This window comes from Balearica regulorum, chromosome 27 (assembly GCF_011004875.1).
Source record: "Balearica regulorum gibbericeps isolate bBalReg1 chromosome 27, bBalReg1.pri, whole genome shotgun sequence".
Lineage (NCBI taxonomy): Eukaryota > Metazoa > Chordata > Aves > Gruiformes > Gruidae > Balearica > Balearica regulorum.
This window is the reverse complement of record NC_046210.1, coordinates 1,999,643-2,021,390: the sequence shown is the minus strand read 5'-3', so window position 1 is coordinate 2,021,390 and position 21,748 is coordinate 1,999,643. Positions and strand designations below refer to the sequence as shown.

At 64.4% G+C, this 21,748-nt stretch overlaps 1 protein-coding gene across 6 annotated transcripts in view; it reads right to left on the bottom strand.

The window, feature by feature from the left end:
- FGFR1 (fibroblast growth factor receptor 1) overlaps positions 1–21,748 on the bottom strand; it is a 30,630-nt gene continuing 8,882 nt past the window's right edge. Inside the window, exons 3-18 of one of the 6 annotated variants that reach the window (XM_075736790.1) lie at positions 13,454–13,717; positions 12,629–12,712; positions 11,955–12,130; positions 9,840–9,963; positions 8,859–9,049; positions 8,013–8,163; positions 5,460–5,656; positions 4,719–4,864; positions 4,438–4,559; positions 4,214–4,324; positions 3,893–4,083; positions 3,624–3,746; positions 3,375–3,445; positions 2,704–2,841; positions 2,042–2,147; positions 1–1,925 (exon numbers count right to left, since the gene is read on the bottom strand). In XM_075736790.1, coding sequence (XP_075592905.1) covers positions 1,749–1,925; positions 2,042–2,147; positions 2,704–2,841; positions 3,375–3,445; positions 3,624–3,746; positions 3,893–4,083; positions 4,214–4,324; positions 4,438–4,559; positions 4,719–4,864; positions 5,460–5,656; positions 8,013–8,163; positions 8,859–9,049; positions 9,840–9,963; positions 11,955–12,130; positions 12,629–12,712; positions 13,454–13,717 — 2,372 coding nt within the window. In that variant the 3' untranslated portion in view covers positions 1–1,748. Of the gene's footprint in view, positions 1,926–2,041; positions 2,148–2,703; positions 2,842–3,374; positions 3,446–3,623; positions 3,747–3,892; positions 4,084–4,213; positions 4,325–4,437; positions 4,560–4,718; positions 4,865–5,453; positions 5,657–7,174; positions 7,320–8,012; positions 8,164–8,858; positions 9,050–9,839; positions 9,964–11,954; positions 12,131–12,628; positions 12,713–13,453; positions 13,718–21,748 lie in introns of all 6 variants that reach the window. The other 5 variants (XM_075736785.1, XM_075736786.1, XM_075736787.1 and 2 more) reach the window with 5 other exon arrangements.

Genomic DNA, 21,748 nt, shown 5'->3' with positions numbered 1-21,748 from the left:
TCTCGGTTAAAGTCTTTAATAATTACAAGAATTCCAGATTCATTACAGAAGAGTTTACAACAAATAATATTTCTCCATACAAAGGCAAAATAAACTTTTCAAGTAATAGCGTCCTGGCTCTGGAGTCTCACTGCCAGTGACGGGGAGGGATGGGGGCACACACAGCCCCTTCCCCAGCGAGGGGCTGCCCCTGGCCAGGGAAATGCCCCGACCTCCCCCCCCGGCACCGCAAACCGGCACCAGCTCCGTGGAGCAGAGCTCGGGCAGCCGGGCACCACAACCGCCTCCGGGATGGAGGCCGGTGGGCACGGACGGGCAGAGCCGGGGGGCGCGGTGCCCCGGCCGAGGACGCTCCCCCGGTAAGGCACTGGTGGGCATCGCCCGGGGAGCAGGGCTGCGCAGGGCACGCGTCCCCCCGGCCAGGGCGCGGCGGGGCTGGGACCATGCACCGAGCCGGGTTGGAGGGGTTGGTGCCATACGGCACCGCTCCGGCATCCCGGTGCTCTGGCGTGGGACCGGCATGACCCCAGGCCCCCCCCAGCTCCCTCCCCAGGAAGCCAACCGCGGGGGTGGGGGCTGCAGCCCCCTCCCCAGGGCACCGTCCCGACCCCTCACCGGCACTGCCTAAAACGCAGGGCACACCCGCGCCCCGGCACCCCACGCACCAATATGGTGCCGCAGGCGCTCGGCAGGCGGTGCCCAGCCCCGCCAGAGCCGGGGGGGGGACGGACGCGGGGGCCAGGGAAAGGCCAGGCACGTAATGACAACGTATTCCCAAAAGGCATCCACACATTATTATTGTTGTTTAATACAACCCCATATAAAACTGAAGCAGCAGCAGCAATTCTTATTGAGGGACCTAAACTGAAATAGGTTTAGAACATAATTTAAAAAAATAAAAACAGCAAAAGTAGCAAAATATATGAACTTTTTTTTTTTTTATAGCAACTGATATCTACCAGCCACTAGTACCTTACTACCAAACTGGTATATCTCTGGTAACAACCCTTTTAAAAAGACATGTAAATATATATTCATATTTATACATATTTTTAGCTATGTACACAGGACTTTTGTGTTTAGCACTGGTGTATTTGGCTGCCTCTATTATCAGTGCTGAGCAACGTATACGCCGCGTCTCCCGCTTTCGAGGTACCGGGGGTTTGGTCAGCAAAGCCCGTCTCGGTGCTGGCACTGCTGAGCTGCGGGACCAGCCCCGGAGCATCTCAGGCAACGAGCGCCGCGCCGGCAAGAGTCCCCGCGCCGCGAGGCTTCCAGCACGCCAACGCTCCCCGGCCGCAGAAACCCGGCGCTGACCTCGGCTTCGTGAGTTCTCCACGTCGCAGATAAGCCCGGCTCTGCGTGTCCTGCCGGGACGTGCCGTGCCAGGAAGGGTGGCTGGCTCCCGGGCAGGGTGCTGCCCACGGGAGAGGATTTCAGCTTAACCAAGTGGAAATATTCAAGCACAGATTTGATGGAAAAGAGGGTTTTTTAAGGGGGGGGGGGGGGAAGGGAACACCAAAAAAACACCAGAACAAAACCTTTGGGCTGCAGAGAGCTCACAACTAAGGCGGCAGGAGAAGCTGGCATGAGAGGTGGGTGGTTTTGGTTACGTGACATGCTACGGTTGCGTCTCTGAACCCTTTCTGCAATAGCTCAGCACGACCGGGCTGCGCAGGCAGCGCCCGCCGGCAGCAGCGGGCACGGGCACGGGCACGGCACGGCAGTCCCCGCTGGCAGTGCCACCCTCAGTGTCGCTTCAGTCCGCCATTGGTGTGCTGAGGGGGGAACTTGGGAAGGCACGGCTCGTCTGGAAGAGGGTCGTGAGAAAAAACAGAGTCCTCTCCCGAGGAGCAGGTGGAGCTGCGGGTGTCCGGGAAGCCGGGAGAATACTGATCCAGCGGCATGGAGAGGTCCAGGTACTCCTGAGAGGGACGAACCCCGAGGATGGGCTCAGGTGGGGACCGGGCATCCCCGCGGGAGCGCCCAACCCCAGGCAGGGCGAGGGTGGGTGCGGGCTCGTGGGCGCTGCCTCTCCTACCTGGTTGGAGGTCATGGCCACGATCCTATCCAGGTCTTCCACCAGCTGCTTGAAGGTGGGTCTCTGGGAGGGGACGGCGTGCCAGCAATCCCTCATCATCATGTACCTGGGTGGGCAGAGGGGAGGCCAGGGCTGAGCCCGGAGCCAGCGGCTGGGGACCCCCCACCCACGGGAGCGGAGCAGCGCCACGGGAGACGGCGTCGGCGCTCGGGCTGCGACCCGTGGCCAGCAAAGACGCCGTTCCAGGGATTTAGGGCTAATCCCCTGCGTTGGAAGGAAGGGAACTCCCTGCCCGCCCTCCCAGGGGCACTGGGAAGGACACGGGGCTGTTTGGGGAGGAGGATGTACGGGGAGCTAAGCTGGTCCCTGCTCTGGGGTCACCCTGGGATTCACTCCTGCCGAAGGGAGACGTCGATTATTGCAAACAGATTGAGCTGATGTTTTTGCAGGGCTGGGAACCGCTGTGAAAGTAACTCCGAACATCTGCCTGTCCCCCCCTGCACCTGCCTGCTCCCCAGGCCAGGCGGTCGCACTTGTTGGCTCCCGACCCCGCGCTGCCGCTGCAGCCCCGGGGCGCAGGGAGGGGAAGCGGTGCCGATCCCCCGGCCGGGTGGGGGGCGTCGGGATGTCCCCCTCCTTCCCCGTCCCGATGTCGCACTCACAGCTCATTGGTGCAGTTGCTGGGCTTGTCCATCCTGTGACCTTCCTTCAGCAGCTTGAAGAGCTCCTCGACCGGCACGCCGGGGTAGGGCGAGCCGCCCAGCGTGAAGATCTCCCACAGCAGTACGCCGAAGGACCACCTGCCCGGGGCAGAACACAGGGCAGACGCTGGGGCACCCGGCTCCCGTGGAGCTGGCACCCCCACCGCAGAGCTTTGGGTACAGTTAGAAGTTCGTTTGCTGGGAGGGACAAGCACTAACAGCTTTAATTCACTCTGCAAGACAAACGAGTCCCAGCACCAAATATAATTTCGATTCAGAATATCTGTCTGCTGACGCTAATTATATTTTCATTAAATTACGACGAATTACATCTGGTGCACTTCGCCACGGCGCGTGTCGTGTTCACCAGCGGGCGATGCTACACGAGCGGGACACGACCTCAGCAAGATGCTGCAAGATGCAGGCAGCGATGCAGGCAGCGACACAGGCAGCAAGAGCATTGCTGGACGGGGTGGCCAAGAAGGACCACGTCCCCCAGCTCCCAGCAAAGCTCCCAGCACACCAGCGAGAGCTCCCCCTGTGCCGGCACTTTCAGCTCCCCGTCTCCCCCCGACCCAGCCCACCGCCTGTGAAGCTGGGCAGGGAGCAGGCGCCCCACGGCCGCTACTCACACGTCGCTCTGATGAGTGTATATTCGGTCGAACAGAGCCTCTGGGGCCATCCACTTCACCGGCAGGCGACCCTGGGGCACAAGAAAGCCCCACATCAGCTCCGTGCCAGCAGGGAGCGGGGGGATCTGGGGTGGGGGGGGCAGCCCTGCACACCCATGGTACCGCCAGTGTGTGGGTTGGGACATCCCCGGCATGGAGAGCACCGCTGCCCTCGCCCACCCCGGCAAAGCCCCCTTGCCCACCACTCACGTTCGTCGTCTTCTTGTAGTAATCTATGTGGTGGATGTCGCGGGCCAGACCAAAGTCAGCGATCTTCATCACGTTGTCCTCCGTCACCAGGACGTTCCTGGCCGCCAGGTCCCTGTGGATGCACTGACCGAGCACGGGGCCGTCAGGTGGTCCTGAAGCCCCCGGATGGTTCCCCACGACGAACAAGGCTGGGAGGGAAAGGTGCGTCCCTCCCCCGAGCCCAGCCGCCGGGTTCCCCATCCCACCATGGCCCCCCGGGAGCTCCTCACCTTCTTGGAGGCCAGGTACTCCATGCCCCGGGCCACCTGGTAGGCGCAGGAGACCAGGTCCTTGAAGGAGAGCTGCTCCTCGGGGACGCGGGTGGGGTTGTAGCAGTACTCCATGCCAGGGGGCCGCCGGGCTTGCAGGTACTCCCGCAGGTTGCCCTTGCTGGCGTACTCCACGATCACATAGAGCGGTCCTGCAGGGACGGCGGAATGAGCGGCCGGACCACGGAGTGGGGGTGCAGGGTCAGCCCCCTCCCGGCATGTGGACGGCAGCTTGGGGGGTTGGGCAGAGGGGACACTCCCTCCCCGCTCGCGTGCCCTCACCGTCCTGCGTGCAGGCTCCCAGCAGGTTGATGATGTTCTTGTGCTTGCCGATCATCTTCATCATCTCCATCTCGGAGATGAGGTCGGACAAGTCTTTCTCTGTGGCGTCGGCTAAAGCAGTGGAGAAGGCAGCAGTTGGGTGGGGGGGGGGGGGGCCAGGCTGGGTCACCCACGTTACACCCCCCCAGCCCCAGCTGGGACCCCCCCTTCTCGCCGCCACTTACACTTGAGCATCTTCACCGCCACCTTGGTCACGCGGTTTGGCTTGTCCTTGTCGAGGCCGATGGCTTCTGCCAGCACCACCTGCCCGAAGCACCCTTCTCCCAGGGGCTTGCCCAGGATCAGCCTGGCGGGAGGAGACACCCTGACGCGGGGGCCAGTGGCCACGGGGGGAAGCAGGTCGGTTGCCGTTGGCAAACGGCATCGATGGTGCCGCCCTCCTCGCCCAGGCTGCTCCGGCAGCCCGTCCCCGGGGCAGAGCGCACCCAGCACACTGGGACCTCACCTGTCCCGGGGCAGCTCCCAGCGCGGGTCCTCGGGGAGCTCGTACTCGGAGACGCCGGCCAGCATGGGGGTGCCGCTGGAGGAGAGCCGCGAGGGCCGGACGAGCATCACGCCCGAGTTCATGGAGGAGCTGGAGTCGGCCGACACCTGCAGCGGGGACCGTGGGTTACCTTCACGCAGCGCCGGGTGTCGCGGCCGGCTGTCCCCGTCAGGATGCTGACCGGGAGCCTTCACACCCCAACCCTGCCTGCAGACCCCCCCTGCCTGCACCCTGCCCCCGCCTGCAGGTGTGGGGCTCCATCAGCATCACTTCTACCTTGGACCCAGACTAAATAATTTTTAATTAGTTTCCGGCATGCTGATATCACAAAATACACAGCCTGGGAGTCCTACTGTCTCCTCAGCCTGTCAAAAACGCTCCTCTCTGCTTGAACATTAAATTGCTGTAAATCCTTCCGGTCCTCCTCACCGCCCCCGCTGAGCGCTGCCGAGCAGGGGACGAGGAGGGGCCGTGCCAGCCCCCCTGCTCGCTGTGCTGCCGGTCTGGGGCGCAGCCCACGGACAGTCCCCACCCCGCACCACGGACGGGCACAAGGCTGGAGACGGTGGCACGTGCAGCAGCACGAGAGGGTCCCGGGTCTCCCCCCCCATCCATCCTCATCCAGAACCTCCCCCCCGGGAAGGGCAGGTCTCCCAGGAGGGGCAGTAGGTGCAAACAAACCCCCTCTCTACTTTCTGTTACCTGTCTGCGCAGGGGGATGCTCTTGGCCAGCTTGTGCACGGCCAGCTGGCTGTTGAAGTCCGTCTTCTTGGTGGTGCTCTTCATCTTGTAGATGATGACGGTCACCACCATGCAGGAGATGAGGAAGGCCCCGGTGCAGTAAATGATGATCTCCAGGTAGAGGGGGGACGTCATCATGGCCGGGGTGTCTTCAATAGCTGGGTCGGCGTGAACAGGGTGTTAGCACCTGCGAGCCCGCCCGGGGCCGAGGAACGGAGTGGTGCGGGGGGGACCCCCCAGCTCCTCCCCATGCCCAGCGGGGACACACTCGGCATCGCCGGAGGTCTCGATGCAGCGTGCAGCAGGGACCGGGGGGGGGCTGCCCACCCACCCTGGTGGGGAAGGCGTGCGCGCACCCCCGGGCTCCTCGCCCCCGCAGCCGGGCAATGCCTCTGCTGCATCTGCAGGCACGTGCCTGGGGTGGGAGGGGGTAGAGCGGGGGGCAGTGCCCGTGTCCCTCCCAGGCCGTGCAGGACAGCAGTGCCGGGACGGCAGAGCTCTCCTGTCGGGGTTTGCTCTCCTGCACCTCCCGCAGGGACGAGCCGTCGCAGGACCCCTGGGGATGGGTCCCCTTCCCAGCCGCTATGCTCTGCCCACACTCGGAGCCGCCAGTCCCTCGGGGCCTGGGGGTTACCCTGAGCACGGACGGAGGGGGCCAGGGGCCACCCAGCAGTGCCCGGGGCCGCGGGAGTGCAGGCGTTACCAACAACCCCCGGGAGAGCTCGGGGCAGAGCAGCCAGGAGCATCTCCAGTGACAGCGATCTGCTGTGGGACCCCCAGGGAAGGAGGGTCCTGTCCCCCACTGTGCCGTGGGGCAGACCCCGCTTTGGCGGCCGCCGGCGGCAGAGGAAGCGTCAGTGCCGCGAACGGCTCAGAGCAGCTGCAGCCATGTGGCGCGGTCCAGCGCGGCCGCAAACTGCGGTGAATCTGGCAGGGTGGGAGCTGCCATGGCATCCCCCGACAGCACCCCCAACCTGACACCCCCCCCCCCCTCAAAGAACAGAGCCTGAGAGAGAGGTGTGAGAGGGAGTCGAAGATTTCTGTCCAACCTCCGAGCACACCCGGCTGACAAAGCAGTGGCTGATAACGGGAAAAGTTTTTGGCTGGAAAGCAGCAACCACACAGCACCCCAAAAACTTTCCCGGCTGCTGTTATCAGGCTTTGGTCCGTGCAGCATTGATGCCCGAGGAGCAGCATCAATGGGGACGGGGCAGCCCCGTCCCCGGCAGCACAGCAGAAGCGACACACAGCCCTGGCACGGGTCCTGTGCCGCAGGGCAAGGCCAGCTCCCCGCAAGCGGGCAGCACTGCCAGCACCCCCCGAACCCCGCTGCCACCGGGGCGCTCCGTGCCCCCTGAGCGGGCAGCGCTGGCCTTGCCCCGGGGCTCAGGACCATCCTGCTCCAGCAGAGCAGCCCCTGGTTAAGTTCCCCCAGGTATGCATCGCCTGGGCCAGGGAGAGAGCGGTGGGGCAGACCCCAATCGGGGGGGTGGAGGGAGGGCACACAGCGGGAGACGCGTGCCCCGTCTCGCTCTGGCTGCAGAGAGCAGCCCTGCAGCTCTGCCGCTGAACGTGAACCTGCGCCGGCTGGGCAGGGGCCGGGAAACGCTCTCTCCCGGACCGCAATGCATACATTGGAAAGGAGGGAGGAAAGGGAGAGGAAGAGGAGTATATACCTTCGAGAACTGTCAACCATGCAGAGTGATGGGAGATCCCAATAGAATTACCCGCCAAACATGTATACTCCCCAGCATCCTCAAATGAGACATTCCTTAAGTGAAGGACTTCCATTTCTTTGTCTGTTGTGTTAACGCCAGCCGTCTAGAAGGAAAAATGGAAGCAAAAAACGGAGAAGCAAACGACATGAGATCTTCTGGGAAGGTTGCCAGAGAGGAGGGAGAGCCCAGTCTCATTTGCCAGACCCCCGGGGAGCAGACAGAGACCACTGCAGACCTGCTAGAGAGACCCTCAGGATGACCACTCATCCAGACGGACCTAAGGAGATGCTGGTTAAAAACCCTTCACCAAACTGAGTGTCCTGCCCATCTGAGCATGCTGGCAATGGGCTACATGGAGAAATAAACCTCAGGCAGAGCCGGCCGGCTGACTGGCACGACACAGGGAGGCACGAGGATGGAGGTGGGAAGACGGAGACGGGAGGGCAGCACAGACGGGGGGGATGCAGCACCACGTCCCCAGCCACACGCAGACGGGGTGCCCGGGCTGGGTGCAAGGGTGCGGGCTGGCCCGATGGCAGCACACGCAGGGACCCGGGCTCGGTGGTGCCGGACCCACCCGGCTCCCGGTGTCTGCGTGACGGGGTGGGAAGCACACAGGAGAAACATCGGGACACGGACACACACAGAGCACAAAACCTAGCCGGCCCCGCTGAGTATTTTTCCATGGCTTGTCGCACCAGAAACACAGCAGAAACAAAAGAGCCCAGAGTTTTGTTTTCCACCGCCGGGGACTGACGGTCCAAGGAAACACCCCGCCGGGCGTTCTTCCGATTACCTTTTGCCAGAGGTCTGGTGACAGTGAGCCACGCAGACTGGTTGGCCTCGCCAATATAATTGGAAACCTTACAAACATACTCCCCGCTCTCCGCCTCTGTCACATTATACAGGGTCAGCACCTCCGCATCAGAGCTATTAATCCCCGAGTGCTGGAACAGACCAACAACATGGAGTCACATCGACGCGGTCAAGAAATGGCAGCGCCCGGAGCATCGGCACCGGCTCTGCCGGCGTGGGGGCTGCTCCCCCCGGTACCCGCTGCCGGGCGGGAGGGCTGGGGCTGTGCATGGGATGGGGGGGGGGGGTCACGGGTGGCAGGGGCAGGCAGTCATGGGGCTGTCATCCTGCTCCCCCTGCACCCGCCCGGAGGCACGGCTGGGGACGGCCGTGTGTCCCAGGGGTTTGCACAGCAGCCGGTTTGCTCGCTGCGAGCGGGACTCCGGGTGCGCAGGGCGAGCTGCTCCACCGGGATGGCTCAGGGGCTCAGCTCCCCACCTCCAGCACCCTGCTCGCTCCCCAGACGAGCCCACCCAGCCCGTGGCGTGTGCACTCAGGGCTTCAAAGGGATTGCGCTGCCTGTATGCGGCCGAGGATGTGTGCCTGTATGGCCCTCCCTGCCCACCTCTCGCCCCGTGCTCCTCTGGGGCACCCCAGGCTGGTGACGGCTTTGGGGCTCCAGCTGCCCCGAGGCCACTCGGCTGCTGGTCCCCAGCCCCAGGCAGCTCCTCTTGCCCCCCAAGCAGCGCGGCTGCCATCCCGCATGGCTGCCGTGCCCCGCTCCTGCCCCACGGGATGGGTGAGCCTGCGGGGACGTGGGCTGGGGCAGCCCGGCGTGCGGCTTTACCTTCAGGATCTGCACGTAGGGCAGGTTGTCGGGGCCGATCTTGCTGCCGTTCACCTCGATGTGCTTCAGCCACTGGATGTGGGGCTGGGGGTCGCTGTAGACCTTGCAGACAAACTCCACGTTGCTGCCCAAGGCCACTGTCTTGTTGGCAGGCAGCCCTGCCTGCAGGATGGGCCGGTGCGGGGACCGCTCTGCACGACCCGGGGAGACAGGGCACCTTACGACGGGGCTCAGGGTGCTCAGCCGCCCGCCCCACGCAGGGGTGCACCCTCCAGCACCACCCCCCCCCCCGCCACGCATGAGGACCCCTGGCTGGGGTGGGCACCGAGGCACCCAGCAGAACCGCAGTGTCCCCTTGCCCAGGGCCCCCCCGCAGAGGGGTGACAGCAGCCAGGAGGGGCTGGGGCTGGGGACAGGTGAAATCCCGGTGCGGGGACGGGGACGTCGGTACCTATGGGGGGGGGGGTCAGAGGTCAAACAAACCTAACGAGGGCCCCGGCCGTTAACAAAGCGGCTGCCACTGTGGTGAGTCAGCATTAACAAACCCCTTTGTTCACCTCGCTGACTGTTCCCTTCAGTTTGCTCAGTGTAATCAAATTAAATCACATTTTTAATGGTTCATTTACTGGCATTTAGAGCAGCTCCACATGTGGAACTGCTCAGACCAGCCTTCCCAGCTGGGAATTACGGCTAATAAGGCGATTAGAAAAAGTTTCTGTCTGGTCTACGAAATTATTTCCACCACAATTAAAAATCCCCAGAACGGGTTGAGGTGAACCTTCCACCCCTCCTGCTTGCGGACCCGCTGCGCCGCAGAGGTGCGTGCCGGGGTGGGCGGCCACGGGGACGGTGAGCGTGCCCTGACCCCACGAGCGCTCCCCTTCCCCTCCTTTGCAGGGTGCAGCACCCGTCTCTGCTCGGGTAAGGCTGGGGTGGACGGGGACCCGGGGTAAGCCCCCCCGCCAGCCCCGCGCTCCTCACCCACAACATCCAGCTGGTAGGTGTGGTTGATGCTCCCGTATTTGTTCTCCACGATGCACGTGTAGTTACCCTTATCCGATGGCACCACCGAGTCCATGATGATGCTCCAGGTCGCGTAGCGGACCTGGGGGTACGGGAATGACGACAGAGCCTGTTACGTGCGAAGTGCCGGTGGGCTGGAGCCCATGAGCCCTCGCTCCCGTTCACGTCAGAGCTGGCTCAGCCCCCTGGCCCCGCCGTACAGGCAGGACATAAATCTCCCTTTGAGGTCACCTTTCCCCTTTCCTACAGAGGGACCGTAATTGCTCCCAGCTGTCCCAGGACAGCCTCGCCACGGAGCCAACTGCGCCGAGAAGCAGATGTTGTGAGCCGAGCGTGATGGGCTCGCCCGGCGTGCAGGGACACCCCTCTCCGGCGGCCCCAGCGTGCAGAGGGAACAGACCGGCATTGTTCCCCCGCCGCTGCAGCCCGGGAAGAGCCACTTCCCCCGGCTGGCCCTGGGCTTGGACCTACACTGCTCCCCATGGCCAGCCCCGCCAGCGAGAGGGCACCGTGCCGGTCAGTGGGCAGGGTGCAGCCTGGGCGTTTTACACCCGGCACACCTCCGTGGGTGCTGCTGACCAGGCACGTTCCCTCTGGGACGGTCCCGGTGGCTCAGCTGGGCTGTGAGTGCTCCCCAGGTCCCTCCCGGCCACGGGGACGGCTTTCCTACGCCCAGCCCCTGCCAGCTCTGGCTGCGGCTCCTCCTGGCGAGGCCTCCCCAAGCCCTGCTCCCTGCCGGGGCGGCTGCATTCCTCCCTCCCAGCTGGAAGCTGGTTATTTCCCCAGTGCCGCATTTCAGCCCCATTAGCTATCCAGGGCACCGCGCCGTCACCGTCCAGGGAGCTGTGGTGTTGCCAGCAGCCCCTCTGCTCCCCACCCGTGAGCCCACGTCCCTCCCCAGGACGTGCTACATGGAGCCGAGAGCCGTGACGTGGCCTCATTCCTGCTCCGCATCCCTGGCACCTGGCTGAGCCCGCGGCACGCCGGGGCCACGGCCGGATCCCATTCGCGCAACGCGGCGCGTGACTCGGTGGCGAGCGAGCGACCAAAGCCGTGGCCCCGCAGCACCCAGCCGGGCTGGCGCAGGGGTCCCACCCGGGGAGACAACCACCAAGGGGTGCGAGCCCCGGGCAGGCTGCAGCCCCCCTCCAGAAAACAGAGAGATGAGAAAAGGGGACGGTGCTCCCTTGTAGGGTCACCCGGCGGGGGGGTCCCTGGGCTGGAGCTGCTGGCAGCGCGATAGCAGCCCTGGAAGCTAGAGAAGAGGGGTTCACCCTCTGCTTCAAGAAGGGATGGAGCTCGGGGGTCCTGCCATGCCGGTCCCACTGCCGGGGCTCTTCTGCAGCAGCAGCAACCCCGCTGCGAGACCGGAGCCACGAGAAGGGGAAAGCCGAGCCCGAGACGGGGGGGACCTGCAGCCTGGACCTGCTGCGGGTGCTGGGGAAGCAGCACCCGCCTGCCCAGCTCAGGGAGCGAACGTGGCCCCCGTGCAGGGGCCAGGGCATCCTCCCCGCCCAGCCGGGACCCCTGGGCTGCTGGCACAGCTCCTGCCGACCACTGCTGGGCAACGGAGGGGCTCTGCCACCCCTGCAGCCCCAGGGCTCTCCAGCCACCCCCGGGAGCCCCTGCGCCTGCCGGGGATGCCAAGACCCCCTCTCCTCGGCGGGGGGATTAGGCGAAGCCGGCAAAAGCAGGCTGGCTGCGCCCGCCACCCCCTCCCCCAGAGGGTGAGCTGCTGCAAACATGACCCAGAAGCAGGTCACTGCCGTAGGGGCTATTTTGCAACAGGAATGTCAGAGGGGCCCATCTGCCCCCGCCGGGGGCTGCGTGGACAGGGGGCTCGGTGCCTCTTAAGCTGCAGAGCCCCTTCCTGATCCTCCCCCTCCCCACGCCGCCCCAGAGCGAGCCCTCCGGCTCCGGTCCCTCGAGGTCCACAGAGTCCGCAGCTGGGCAGACCGAGCCCGGAGCAGCTGCCTGCAGCAGCGGTGCAGGCAGGGCCAGGGGCTGCCTCCCCATCACCTCCGCAGGGTGCTGCCCTGCACCGCCCCGGCCCCCCCACCCCGGCTCCAGTACCTTGTACCCCCCGATGCGGTGGTCAGGTTTGAACTCCTTGCCGTTCTTCAGCCAGCGCAGCGTGGGGTTGGGCGTCCCACTCGATGGACACTTGAATTTCACCGTTTTGGCGGCGGGGACGGCGTGGAGCTTCTTCTCCATCTTCTCGGGATAGGTCCAGTACGGAGCGATGGCCTCTGGGGAGCAGAGCGGGGGTCTCAGCACGGGGCACCTGGCCAAACCCTCCAGGGTGTCAGCCGCAGGCAGCTCCGGCGTTTTGCTCGTGGTTTAACCCTGAGGATGCCCAGGGAAGCTGGAGAGGTGCAGGCAGCGGAGCCTGGCTCTGGCAGCGGGGGAGCTCCCAGACACGGGGTGTCACCCAGCCAGGGTGAAAGGGGCAATGCCCCGTGCACAGAGGGGCCTCTGCTTTGCGAGCTGCACGCTCAGCACGCATGGCTGCAGCAGCAGGTACCCCAACGTACCCGTGCCGGCACCTCCCCTTGCTCTGACCAAGCTGCTTCACGCGGGTGCACCCAGACCCGCTCCCCCCACCACCGCCGGGTGCCCTGGGCTGGAACGGGAGCCCCTGCCCACCCTCACCTGCCTTTCTCCATCCCCTACAAGCGTGCCCAGCTTCCCACCGCCACCCCGCAAAGGCCAGGGCAGCACGAGGAGCAAACCCATCTCACACATACGGTTCGGCTTGGTGTTATCTGCCTCCTTCTCCTCCGAGGAGGAATCGTCTTCGTCATCATCATCCTCCGCGGAGGGGAGCGCATCTGCAAGAAAAGAGATGGCCTGGCTGAACATCCGGATGTGGACCCTTCCCTTCCCGAGAGGGGCCAGCCGGGGACCGGAGCATCGTGGGCTGGTGGCGCAGGACTGTGCCGGGCAGGGAGGTGCGGGGATCCCGGGTGAAGGCTGCGCGTGCCCACCGGCACAGCCAGGGCTGACAGTGCCCGCCGTCCCGGTGCTCACGACCCGTGGAGATCGCGGAGCAATTTGCCCCCAGAGGTGATTCCGGAGCTCCACGCTGTGTCCAAGCACGGCTCCTCGCCCGGCGCCTGGTGCCACCAACCCCTCTGGGGCAGCAGCCAAGACCCTGCGGGCACAGAACCACCCCAAGCCTTCCACAGACACCTCCCGACCTCGAGCGACCGTTCCTCTCCAGCCTCACGCTCCGTCAACGCCAACGCGGACCTCGGCTCACGCTGGTGCGTGCCCACTCCTGCGGGCAGCCCCCAGCCCCCCCCAGCCCCATGCAGACAAACAGGCGACAACCTCCAGCTGCTTCTCCCCGCGCCGCTGCAGGCGAGAAGTCACTGCACCGTGCCGGTAACTCCTCCGGGCACCCCCAAAACGCAGGTCTGCCCCGAACTCACCGCGCCGCCGGACAGATCCGCGCGTGGCCGGTGCACGTGCCGGCGAGCATGCAAAGGCGTGCGTGGGCAGCCTGCTCCTCGCTCCGCAGCCCGGCCCCGGGGCTGCCCCTTTTCTGTGCGCCCGGGGCCGCTACGAACCTGAGACGTTCACGGAGAAGTAGGTGGTCTCGCTTCCCGAGGGGCTGTTGGTCATGCAGGCATAGAGCCCCGAGTCCTCGGGCACCGCGTCCCTGACCTCTACCTCCTCCCCGGTAATGCGTGTCCGGTTGTTCTCGGCCAGCTGGATGCCGTCGCGCACCCAGTTGATGCTCTGGACGTCATCCCTCAGCCGGCAGCGCAGCTGGAGGAGGTCACCGGGGTGGGCCGAGTAGGACTCCACTTCGATTTTTGCTTTGGGCAGAACTAGAGGAGTTAGGAGAGAGAAGAAGAAAAAAAAAAAAAAAAAAAGAGGAGAAAAGAAATAGAGACCAAAGGAAACCATGCTGCTGCTGCTGCTGCCACGGCTCTGTGTTAATGAGGCAACATGCGCTGCTGGGACGCTCCTGCTGCGGCACCAAGGACCGGCTGCCCCGGCGAGCCCAGGGGAGAGGAGCCGGCGGCTGCGGAGCGGAGGCAGAGGCTGCGAGCACCCCAAGCAGCACCAAGCGCTTCACCCCCATGGCAGGGCCCGCTCGGTGGCTGAGGAGCTCGGAAGCCCTCGCACCCCCCTCGGTCTCTTACCAAGCACTGCTCGGCCCAGAGGGAGTGTGCCAAAGCAGGGGCTTAGAAATGGGGGAGAAATGGGCAACTTGAGACGTCTCAGGCAGCGCCAGCTGCTCGAGCAGGATCCAGCCTCTCCCAGGAGCATCCCAAATCCCTGCTCGGCTCTGCCACCGCGCAGGGGCCCCAGGATCCCCACCACCACGAGCGGGCAGCCAGCGAAGCAGGCCAGGGTCCCCATGCCACCACGACCCTCGCCCCGGTTAGAGCACTTTGGGGCAGGGAGGCCAGGGGGACGAGGGGGCTGCGGCAGGACAGCGGGCAGCGGAGCGAGGGGCTGCGAGAGCGGCATCGCTGGGAAAGGTCAGCCCAGGGGAGCTCCGGCAAAACAAGGTGCCGGCCGCGGCGTTCCCATCCGCAGCGACCCCGGGCAGGGAGAGCTGCAGCTGCTCCCGATGTGCCGTTTGTGTGAGCAGCACAAAGATCCCTTCTCTCCATCCCGCTGCTACGTGATCTTGTCTCTCCTGGCCCTGGCAGCGCAGACACGGCTCCGTCCTCAAGCGCTGCCCTCCACCCTCCGTGGCGATGCCCGAGTGGCTCTCCCGGTCCTGGGCTTGGCACAGACCACTGGGTTTCAAACCATCTCTTCAAATTCTGTGGCCCGAGGCAGGCTTCAGGCTGTTGCAGCTCCACAGCCACCGGGGCTCCCTGCGATGGCGCGGGGCGGACGAAGCATGAGCATCATCTCAGGAACGTGCAGCACGGACTGGCGTGCACAGCTCCAGGTCCTGAGCGCAGCACGAAGGGACCACGCGGTGCTGCTGCGGACGCTGCTCTCGGGGGCCAGAGCTCCTCGGCAGCGTCCTGGAAGAAAGCACCGCATTTCCACTGCGCCCCTGGGCCGGTGGCAGGACAGCTTCGAGCGGGCTGAGAGCAAGAACCGGTGGTGCCGTGGGGGCACGGGCTGAAGGTCTCCGCAGGGCAACTGCTCTCTATCGGAGGGATCCAGAGCGGAGGCTGGAAAATCACAAACCCAGCAGAAACTGTCTGGAAATGTTCAAACTTCAGCTGATGTGCAGCTCAAGGGCTGTTCCTCCAAGGACCGAGGTGCTTGGTGGGCACGAGCAAAGGCACAGCTCTCCCTTGGGACCCACGCAGCCCCCAGCGAGGAGCGCGGCAATTTGCAAAAGAGCGGCTAATTACAAACCCCCACCGCATCCAAGCGTGCGCCGGAGGGGCTGTCTCACTGCAGAGCTAACCCACGTTAGCACCCTCACCTCTTGGTGCCCACCGAGCCACACAAGCCCAACCTCTTCTCCCCCTTCCTCCGCAGCCGTGGAGCCGCTCGTCCCGCGCCCACGAGCTGCCAAAAGCCGGCACAGGGTCTCTGCCTGCGCTAAACCCTCCTGGTCAAACATCCCCCAGCCGAGCCAGCGCAGGCCGGGAGCGCAGGCTGGCAGCAAGCAGCGCAGGGCTGGGGCCGGCAGCAAGGCACCGCTCCTCCCAGGACCCACCAGCAGCTCCGTGCTGCCAAAAACGAAAGCTCAGCTCTTCAGAAACTCTCATTTACTGCATCGTGATCTGCACTCCACTTTCTGGCCGCTTTTCCTCATACTGATGAGAGGCTTCACAGGGCAAACACCTACGGGCAGCTCGAGTGTTTCTCCTTTTGCTTAGCACTTGAAGGAAAGCAGCGTGCTGGGGAAGAATTCACTTTCCTCAGAAGCTAGAAGACCAAAAGCCAGGGCTCCAGATCCATCAGTAAGAGGTTACAAAGCATTTTAACGCGGAAGGTGAAGACTGGTGGGAGTCCCTTAGGTGGCGGGGAAGGGTCTTGCTTTTGCAATCCTGTTTTCCCCTGGTTTTCTCTCGCAGCCTCACAGGACGAGCACTTCTAGTAGCTCTGATTTGTGTTTCAAGTGATTAGTCACAGGCGTCTTCCAACGCACACAATGCAGCCGTGATGTCCCGTCGCCGTCTGTCTGAACATCACGGGACTCAGTCACACAACATCCTCCCGCCCGTCCTGACTCCCTCCTCAAACAGAGCAAGGTCAGCGAGCGATAAACAGCCACGAAAGCCCAAACCAACACGACACGCGGAGCCGCAGCCGTATCTGCCCTTATCTCGCTCCCTCCACCACCCCCCTGTGCTCAGTCTGCCCCTCCCCACGCACTGCCAATATTCCTTATCAAACAGAACAACCTGCAGAAGGTGACCGGAGCTGCCAAGGACCCCCACTGCCCCCAAACATTCCCTGATGTCCCCATCGCCTGTCCAAGCCCACCCAGGTCCGGAGTCCGGCGTCCCACGGCTGCGGTGCCGAGGTGCGGTGGGTGCTGCTGGACCTGCGTGGTCCCACCGTGCTGCAATTGAACCGATGCTGGGCCAGGATCAGTTCTAGCCAACAAAACATCGCTGTGGTCCAAGAGCTCGGACAGGTCACCTCCTCACCGAGCCTGCCCTCGGGACTGCCACGGTCTCCTGCCCACCAGCTCGCCCAGAAAGGTCTGCAGGAAAACCTGCCCGTGCTGGTGCGGGGAAGCTCCTGCCAGCCCCGCGCCCCACAAACACCTCTCAGCTGGACCTGCAGACTGGGGAGGAGGCAGCCTGGGGGTAGAGAAGGGATTTGGATGGATGGAAAACTTTGAGCCACCCCAATCCGACGCCGGGGCTCGGGGAGGCAGCGCCCCCGGCTCAGGCGGGTCCCTTCCCACGGGCACAGCATCGCACGGGTCCCTGTGCACCCTGTGCCACCGCTCCTTCGGGCCATCAAACCGCAGGCTGTGCCGCGCCGAGGAGCCCGGGCCGGGGCGGGGGGGGGCCGGGGGTCCGCCGGCGTGTGGCCAGATCGCTTTTCAAAGGCAGCAGCCCCCTCCCCCAGCCCCTCCGAGTCAGAGGCTGCTTTGCATTAACAGCATGACGGGGACGCGCGGAGGCGTCGAGCGTGATGGACGGGAGAGGGGAGGCAGAGGGCAAGGCAGGATCCTGCCCTTTGGTAACCCAAAGCACATCTCTGGCACTCAGGGAGAAGGCGGAAAACGCAGCATGGTGGGAACGGCCTGAAAACGAATTCACAGGCTAATGAGCATGTCCAGGTTAGCTCACCCTCCGGGCGGGAGCGGGCTTGGACGATGCTGCTGTGGGGCGGCCCTGGCAGGGAGACAGCACCGCGGCCACCGGAACGTCCCTGCCGGCACCGGGGCAGCCCGGCTCGCACGGCAGCTGATGCACAGAAGTCCCCTCGGAAATGCAGCCTGTCTGTAAAACCAGGGATTGCAGCGGGTGCACCCGGGGCAGTGCGGTCCCGGGCTGCCTCACACATGGGAGCAGCCGACGGTGTGAGCAGTGTTACCGGTGTGCCCTCCACGTATGTTAATTAGGGTGAGCCCGTTTGATCGCCGGACTCCGTCAGCCTGAAACGTCTCTTTCATAGGTTCTGCTTTTCTGTAACCTAAACCAAGGCACCAGGTGCAGCTTCTCTGCAGAGCCCGGTCGGCTGCTCCCATCGGGGTGCGAGCAAGCCCCGAGCAGGCCACGTTAGCAAAAGTTTAATCAGCCAGACAAACGCTTGGCTCTCCTCCCCGGGCCCTTGCCTGCCCTAGCGCTGCACGGCGAGGCTCTGGGTGCTCCCAGCATCGCACAAAGGTCGGTCGGCGCTGGGTGATCCCTGGGGTGGGTGGGATTCCTGTCCCCAGCCAGGCTGCAGCAGCACCGGCCGGGAGCTGCGTGGCTGCAGGCGTGCTTACAGCAAACCAGGGCGATGGCGAGGAGGAGACCAAACCGAACCCCAGCAGCGCCTGCTGCTCGCCTGCCTAGAGAAAGCAACAAAACGCATGTTAGATCTGGCACGTCTAAACTATCTGCTGTTCCCTTTTTAACTTACACTCTTCAGGCCGGGGAGGTAGTACCAGCTTCCCGGTCTGGATCCTGCAAGGCAGAGCCCCGTGCCGTCCCGGTGCAGCGGGGACAGGGGTGCTCACAGCCCACGGGGAGCCCCGATGCCCTGGGTGAGGCGAGGGGCAGCTCCAGCCCCGGCGGATTGCTCCTCTGCTTTCAAACGAGCCCGAAAAGTAGATGCACGCTCCAACGGCCAGAGCAGCCTGCGGTGGTTTTATTACTTTATTCCAGCTTTGAAATGGAACCGAAAGCGGAGCCGAGCCTGGCGAACGCCGGCCAGATGGAGAGCGTCACCAAGTGCATATAACTGTCACCGGCCCCCCCTGGGGCTGTCCGGGGACGGGACGTGGGGCAGCAGCCCTGGCGAGAGGAGCAGCACGGATTAACCTTCACCCCCAGTTCTCCGCATGCCCACAGCGGAGGAGCCGGGCGCGCAGCCCGGGCTGTGCCGGCGATGGCAATAAAGCGGCCAACAAAGCGGCGCGGGGACAATGCGGGCGGGGGGCGCGGGGCCATGGCCGCCGGTTGCCCTGGAGACCCCAGCGGGGCTTTCCGAAGGTATTTCCTGAAGAAAAAGCACACACATGCCTGGCAGCCCCACTAATCCCAACAGGAAGCGCTTACCGGGACGCGGGGATTGGCTTCTTTCTTATTTAAAAAGCTCTTCTCCCTGCCGCACCCCCGCAGCCCGGGATGGGGGGGACGATGCCCCAGCAGCATCCCTGCACCCCGGCTGCTCCCGGGGCGATGCGCATCCCTGGCTCCCCCTTTTCCCGAGGCTGGGCTGCAGCAGGGAGGTGCCGGCAGGCAAGCATCGGGGGTACAAGGCACCCAGGGCTCTTCCTGGGGGGTGTGTGGGGGTGTGTGCGCTCAAAGCACCACTGGCTCCTTCTTGGGGGGTTCCTGACCAAGCCGCCCCAGGAGGCAGCAGCTTCTCCCCACCCTCCGGTCCCTGGATGCTTCCTCGGCAGGGAAAAGGGGATTTATGTACTGCCCCGGGCACTCCCGCTCTTCCTAGCTTGCACGTCAAATGAAGCAGCACTTAATTAACAAGCGTGTTGGTAGTTTGCAAAGCTGTCAGAATAAATCCACCCCTTTCCCCCCCGCCCCGGGACACCCTCGGCCACGCTCAGAGCCGGAGCCCCCGGGGGCAGCAGCTCAGGGCACAGACACCATCAGCTCCCCCCAGGCACGGGACAGCCGGGGGTCCTGCCAGTCCCGGGGGGGCACAAGCAAACACCCCAATCCGCACATGTGCCTGTGGCTCTTTGCAACATCCGACGGCTTTGCCCGGGCCCTGGCTCGCTGCCGGCGCAGGCAGAGTTTCCGTTGCTCAGCCCCGGGCTGTTGCACACGGGGGCTCGACAGCTAGCCAGCCCCCAGACACAGGGGCACCCCCTGCACCCCCTTCGCGTGGCTCCGCTCGCCGTGGGGCAGCTCTGCAGCCCAGGCTCTGGCAGAGCGCTGCTGCTGCTGCTGCTTTTCCCAAAGACTCATATTTCTTTTTTTTTTTTCCTCCTCAATTAAGGGCCGGAGTGACAGCATCCAAGTGGAAAGGCGGGAGGCGGGGAACAATGCCTGCTCGACAGGCTGGGAGGGGAAGGCCCACGGTGCGATGCCCCAGAGGACACGGGCCCGGGAGAGCTGGGGACAGAGCGGCTGCAGCAATGGGGGTCTGGGGGAGAGGAGGGCCTGGAGGTGCAGGTGGGGGTTCCTGGGCCCCCCAACCCCCCCCAGCTCCGGTAAGGATCCTGGGCTGCTGCCATCAACAGCAAAAGCGCAGGAGGCTTCACGGCTTGGCAGGGGATCTCGGAGCTGCTTGTAGGGCTCCAGTGAGAAGCTGGCTACTCCAAACCCGATCCCCTGGGGCAAAGGGTGGGGAGACAGAGCTGCAAAAAACAAGAGGGGGGGGGGGCTGGACAGCAGGGAAACAGGGAGTGGGGGACACAGCCGAGGGCCAGCAGCGCACCTGGGGAGCGGCGGGGACAAGCCAAGGACCCTCGCTGGGGATGCTGCGGCTGGCGACAGCATGTCCCAGGCTACAGCTGTGCCAAAGAGCCCCAAACATCTTTGCTGCTGGGAGAGGGGGGGCAGATTGCAGCCCCCAGGGTCACGTGCAACGCTCCTGCCAGTGCTGAGTGAGTTTTGGGGAAGAGGAGGAGGCGGCGGCAGCAGCACAGCCCCACGCTCACACAGGTCCCCAGAGCTGCCCAGGCTGAACACGCTTCCAGCCCCGAACTCTTGGCTCCTGGTGGGTCTGGAGCAAGACCCCCCCCAGACGAGCCGGGCACAACAAAGCCCCGGGAGCCAGGGCCCCCGCTGGCCCCACAGATGGGGCCGGGGCGGGGGGGGGGGAGGTTAAGCCTGTGGCCAGCTGGGCAGCCGGCGGCCCCGGGAAATGGGGCAGCCCTCCACCCCAACGGGGACTCGGCCGCACAGGGAGGGGGCTGCAGCCGCGGGCGCCTCTGCCAACCCCCCCTGCTCCGGAGGGCTGATGCGTCCCCCAGGAAAGCATCTGCTGCACTGGGGCGGCTGTTGGGGCTCAGCGTACCCCAAGGCAGGACCCCCCCCCCCAGGACACGGCAGCGCCTGGCTCCCCATGAAAACCTGCTCGGCCGCTCTGCACCCCCAGCACCCCCCAGGCAGGGATGAGGCAGACCCCGAGTGGTGGAAATGCCTGAACAGCAGCAAGGACAATAGCAGACAAGGAGAGAGGGAAAAAAAAAAAAAATCCCCTCAGCAATTTTCTGCAGGTTTCTATTTAACCTGAAGACAAAGACCGGCTTTGTGAGGGAGGGTGATGGAGGTTGCTCATGGAAATTTCTTGGCTTTTCCCCTTAACTAGGGGGTTTTTTTACCACCTCCAAATTTAGGTAACTATAAAATGCAGTAAGTGCCCATTAATATTTTATTTGCTGCAGATTTTTGAGTAACAGGAGCAAGCCCCTGACAAAGGCAGAGTTCCCAAGCTCCTTCCCCACGCCACGAGAGGCGGGCCAGCCATTAAAAATCCTCCTCTGCAGCAAGGCAGGGGCCGCTGGCCGGGCGCAGGGGATTACTCGCTCCCTGAGAAGGGAGCTTAGCCGCCTCAGAACCGGGAGTAAACTGAAACCCCATAAACATCCAGAACAAAGTACGGGAAAGCTGCTGCCTCCGCTGCGGAGGGGACCCGAGCGCGACCCCGCTGCCCCCCGGCCGGCACGGGCGATGCTGGTGAGCCAGCGGCGATGTGATGCGATGTGGGGGAAGGACGGCGAGCCCAACCCCGGGGACACGATGCCCCATGGCACGGGAGCTGAGCCCCCACGCACACCCCGTGGGACCCCAAAATCTTCCCCGGGGCAGGGTCCGAAGCCCATCCTGGCAGGTGACCTGCAAGGTGCCGGCGGCACGGCCCTGGCTGCGGGTCCTGGCTCAGGACCGGCTCTTCCCATCCCACACGTCCTGCCGGGAACATTTTGTTCCCACCAGCCAGCCCCGGAGCCAAGGGACGGACTCTGCCCCAGCCGGGCTCCTGCTGTGGCACTAATTGGGCCGCCCTGGTGAGAACCGTGTTGGGAAACGTTTCCAGAGGTTATTGTTAGCCCTGGCATGAGGCTGGCGAGGAACCAGCTCCCTCCTCTCCAACCACTCCTCCTCCGCCACCGCTGCCTGATGCTGCTCCCCAAACCCTCCAGGGGCTGCGGGGCTCCTGGAGCACCCCAAAACCCACCTTTGCTCAAATTAGCCCCGGGCCTGAACACCCAGATCGCTTTCCTACCATGTAGCCGGGGCCGGTCTGCAGCGCCGCTCTCCCTGTGGCACAGAGAACCATCCTTAACCCAAACGCCACCA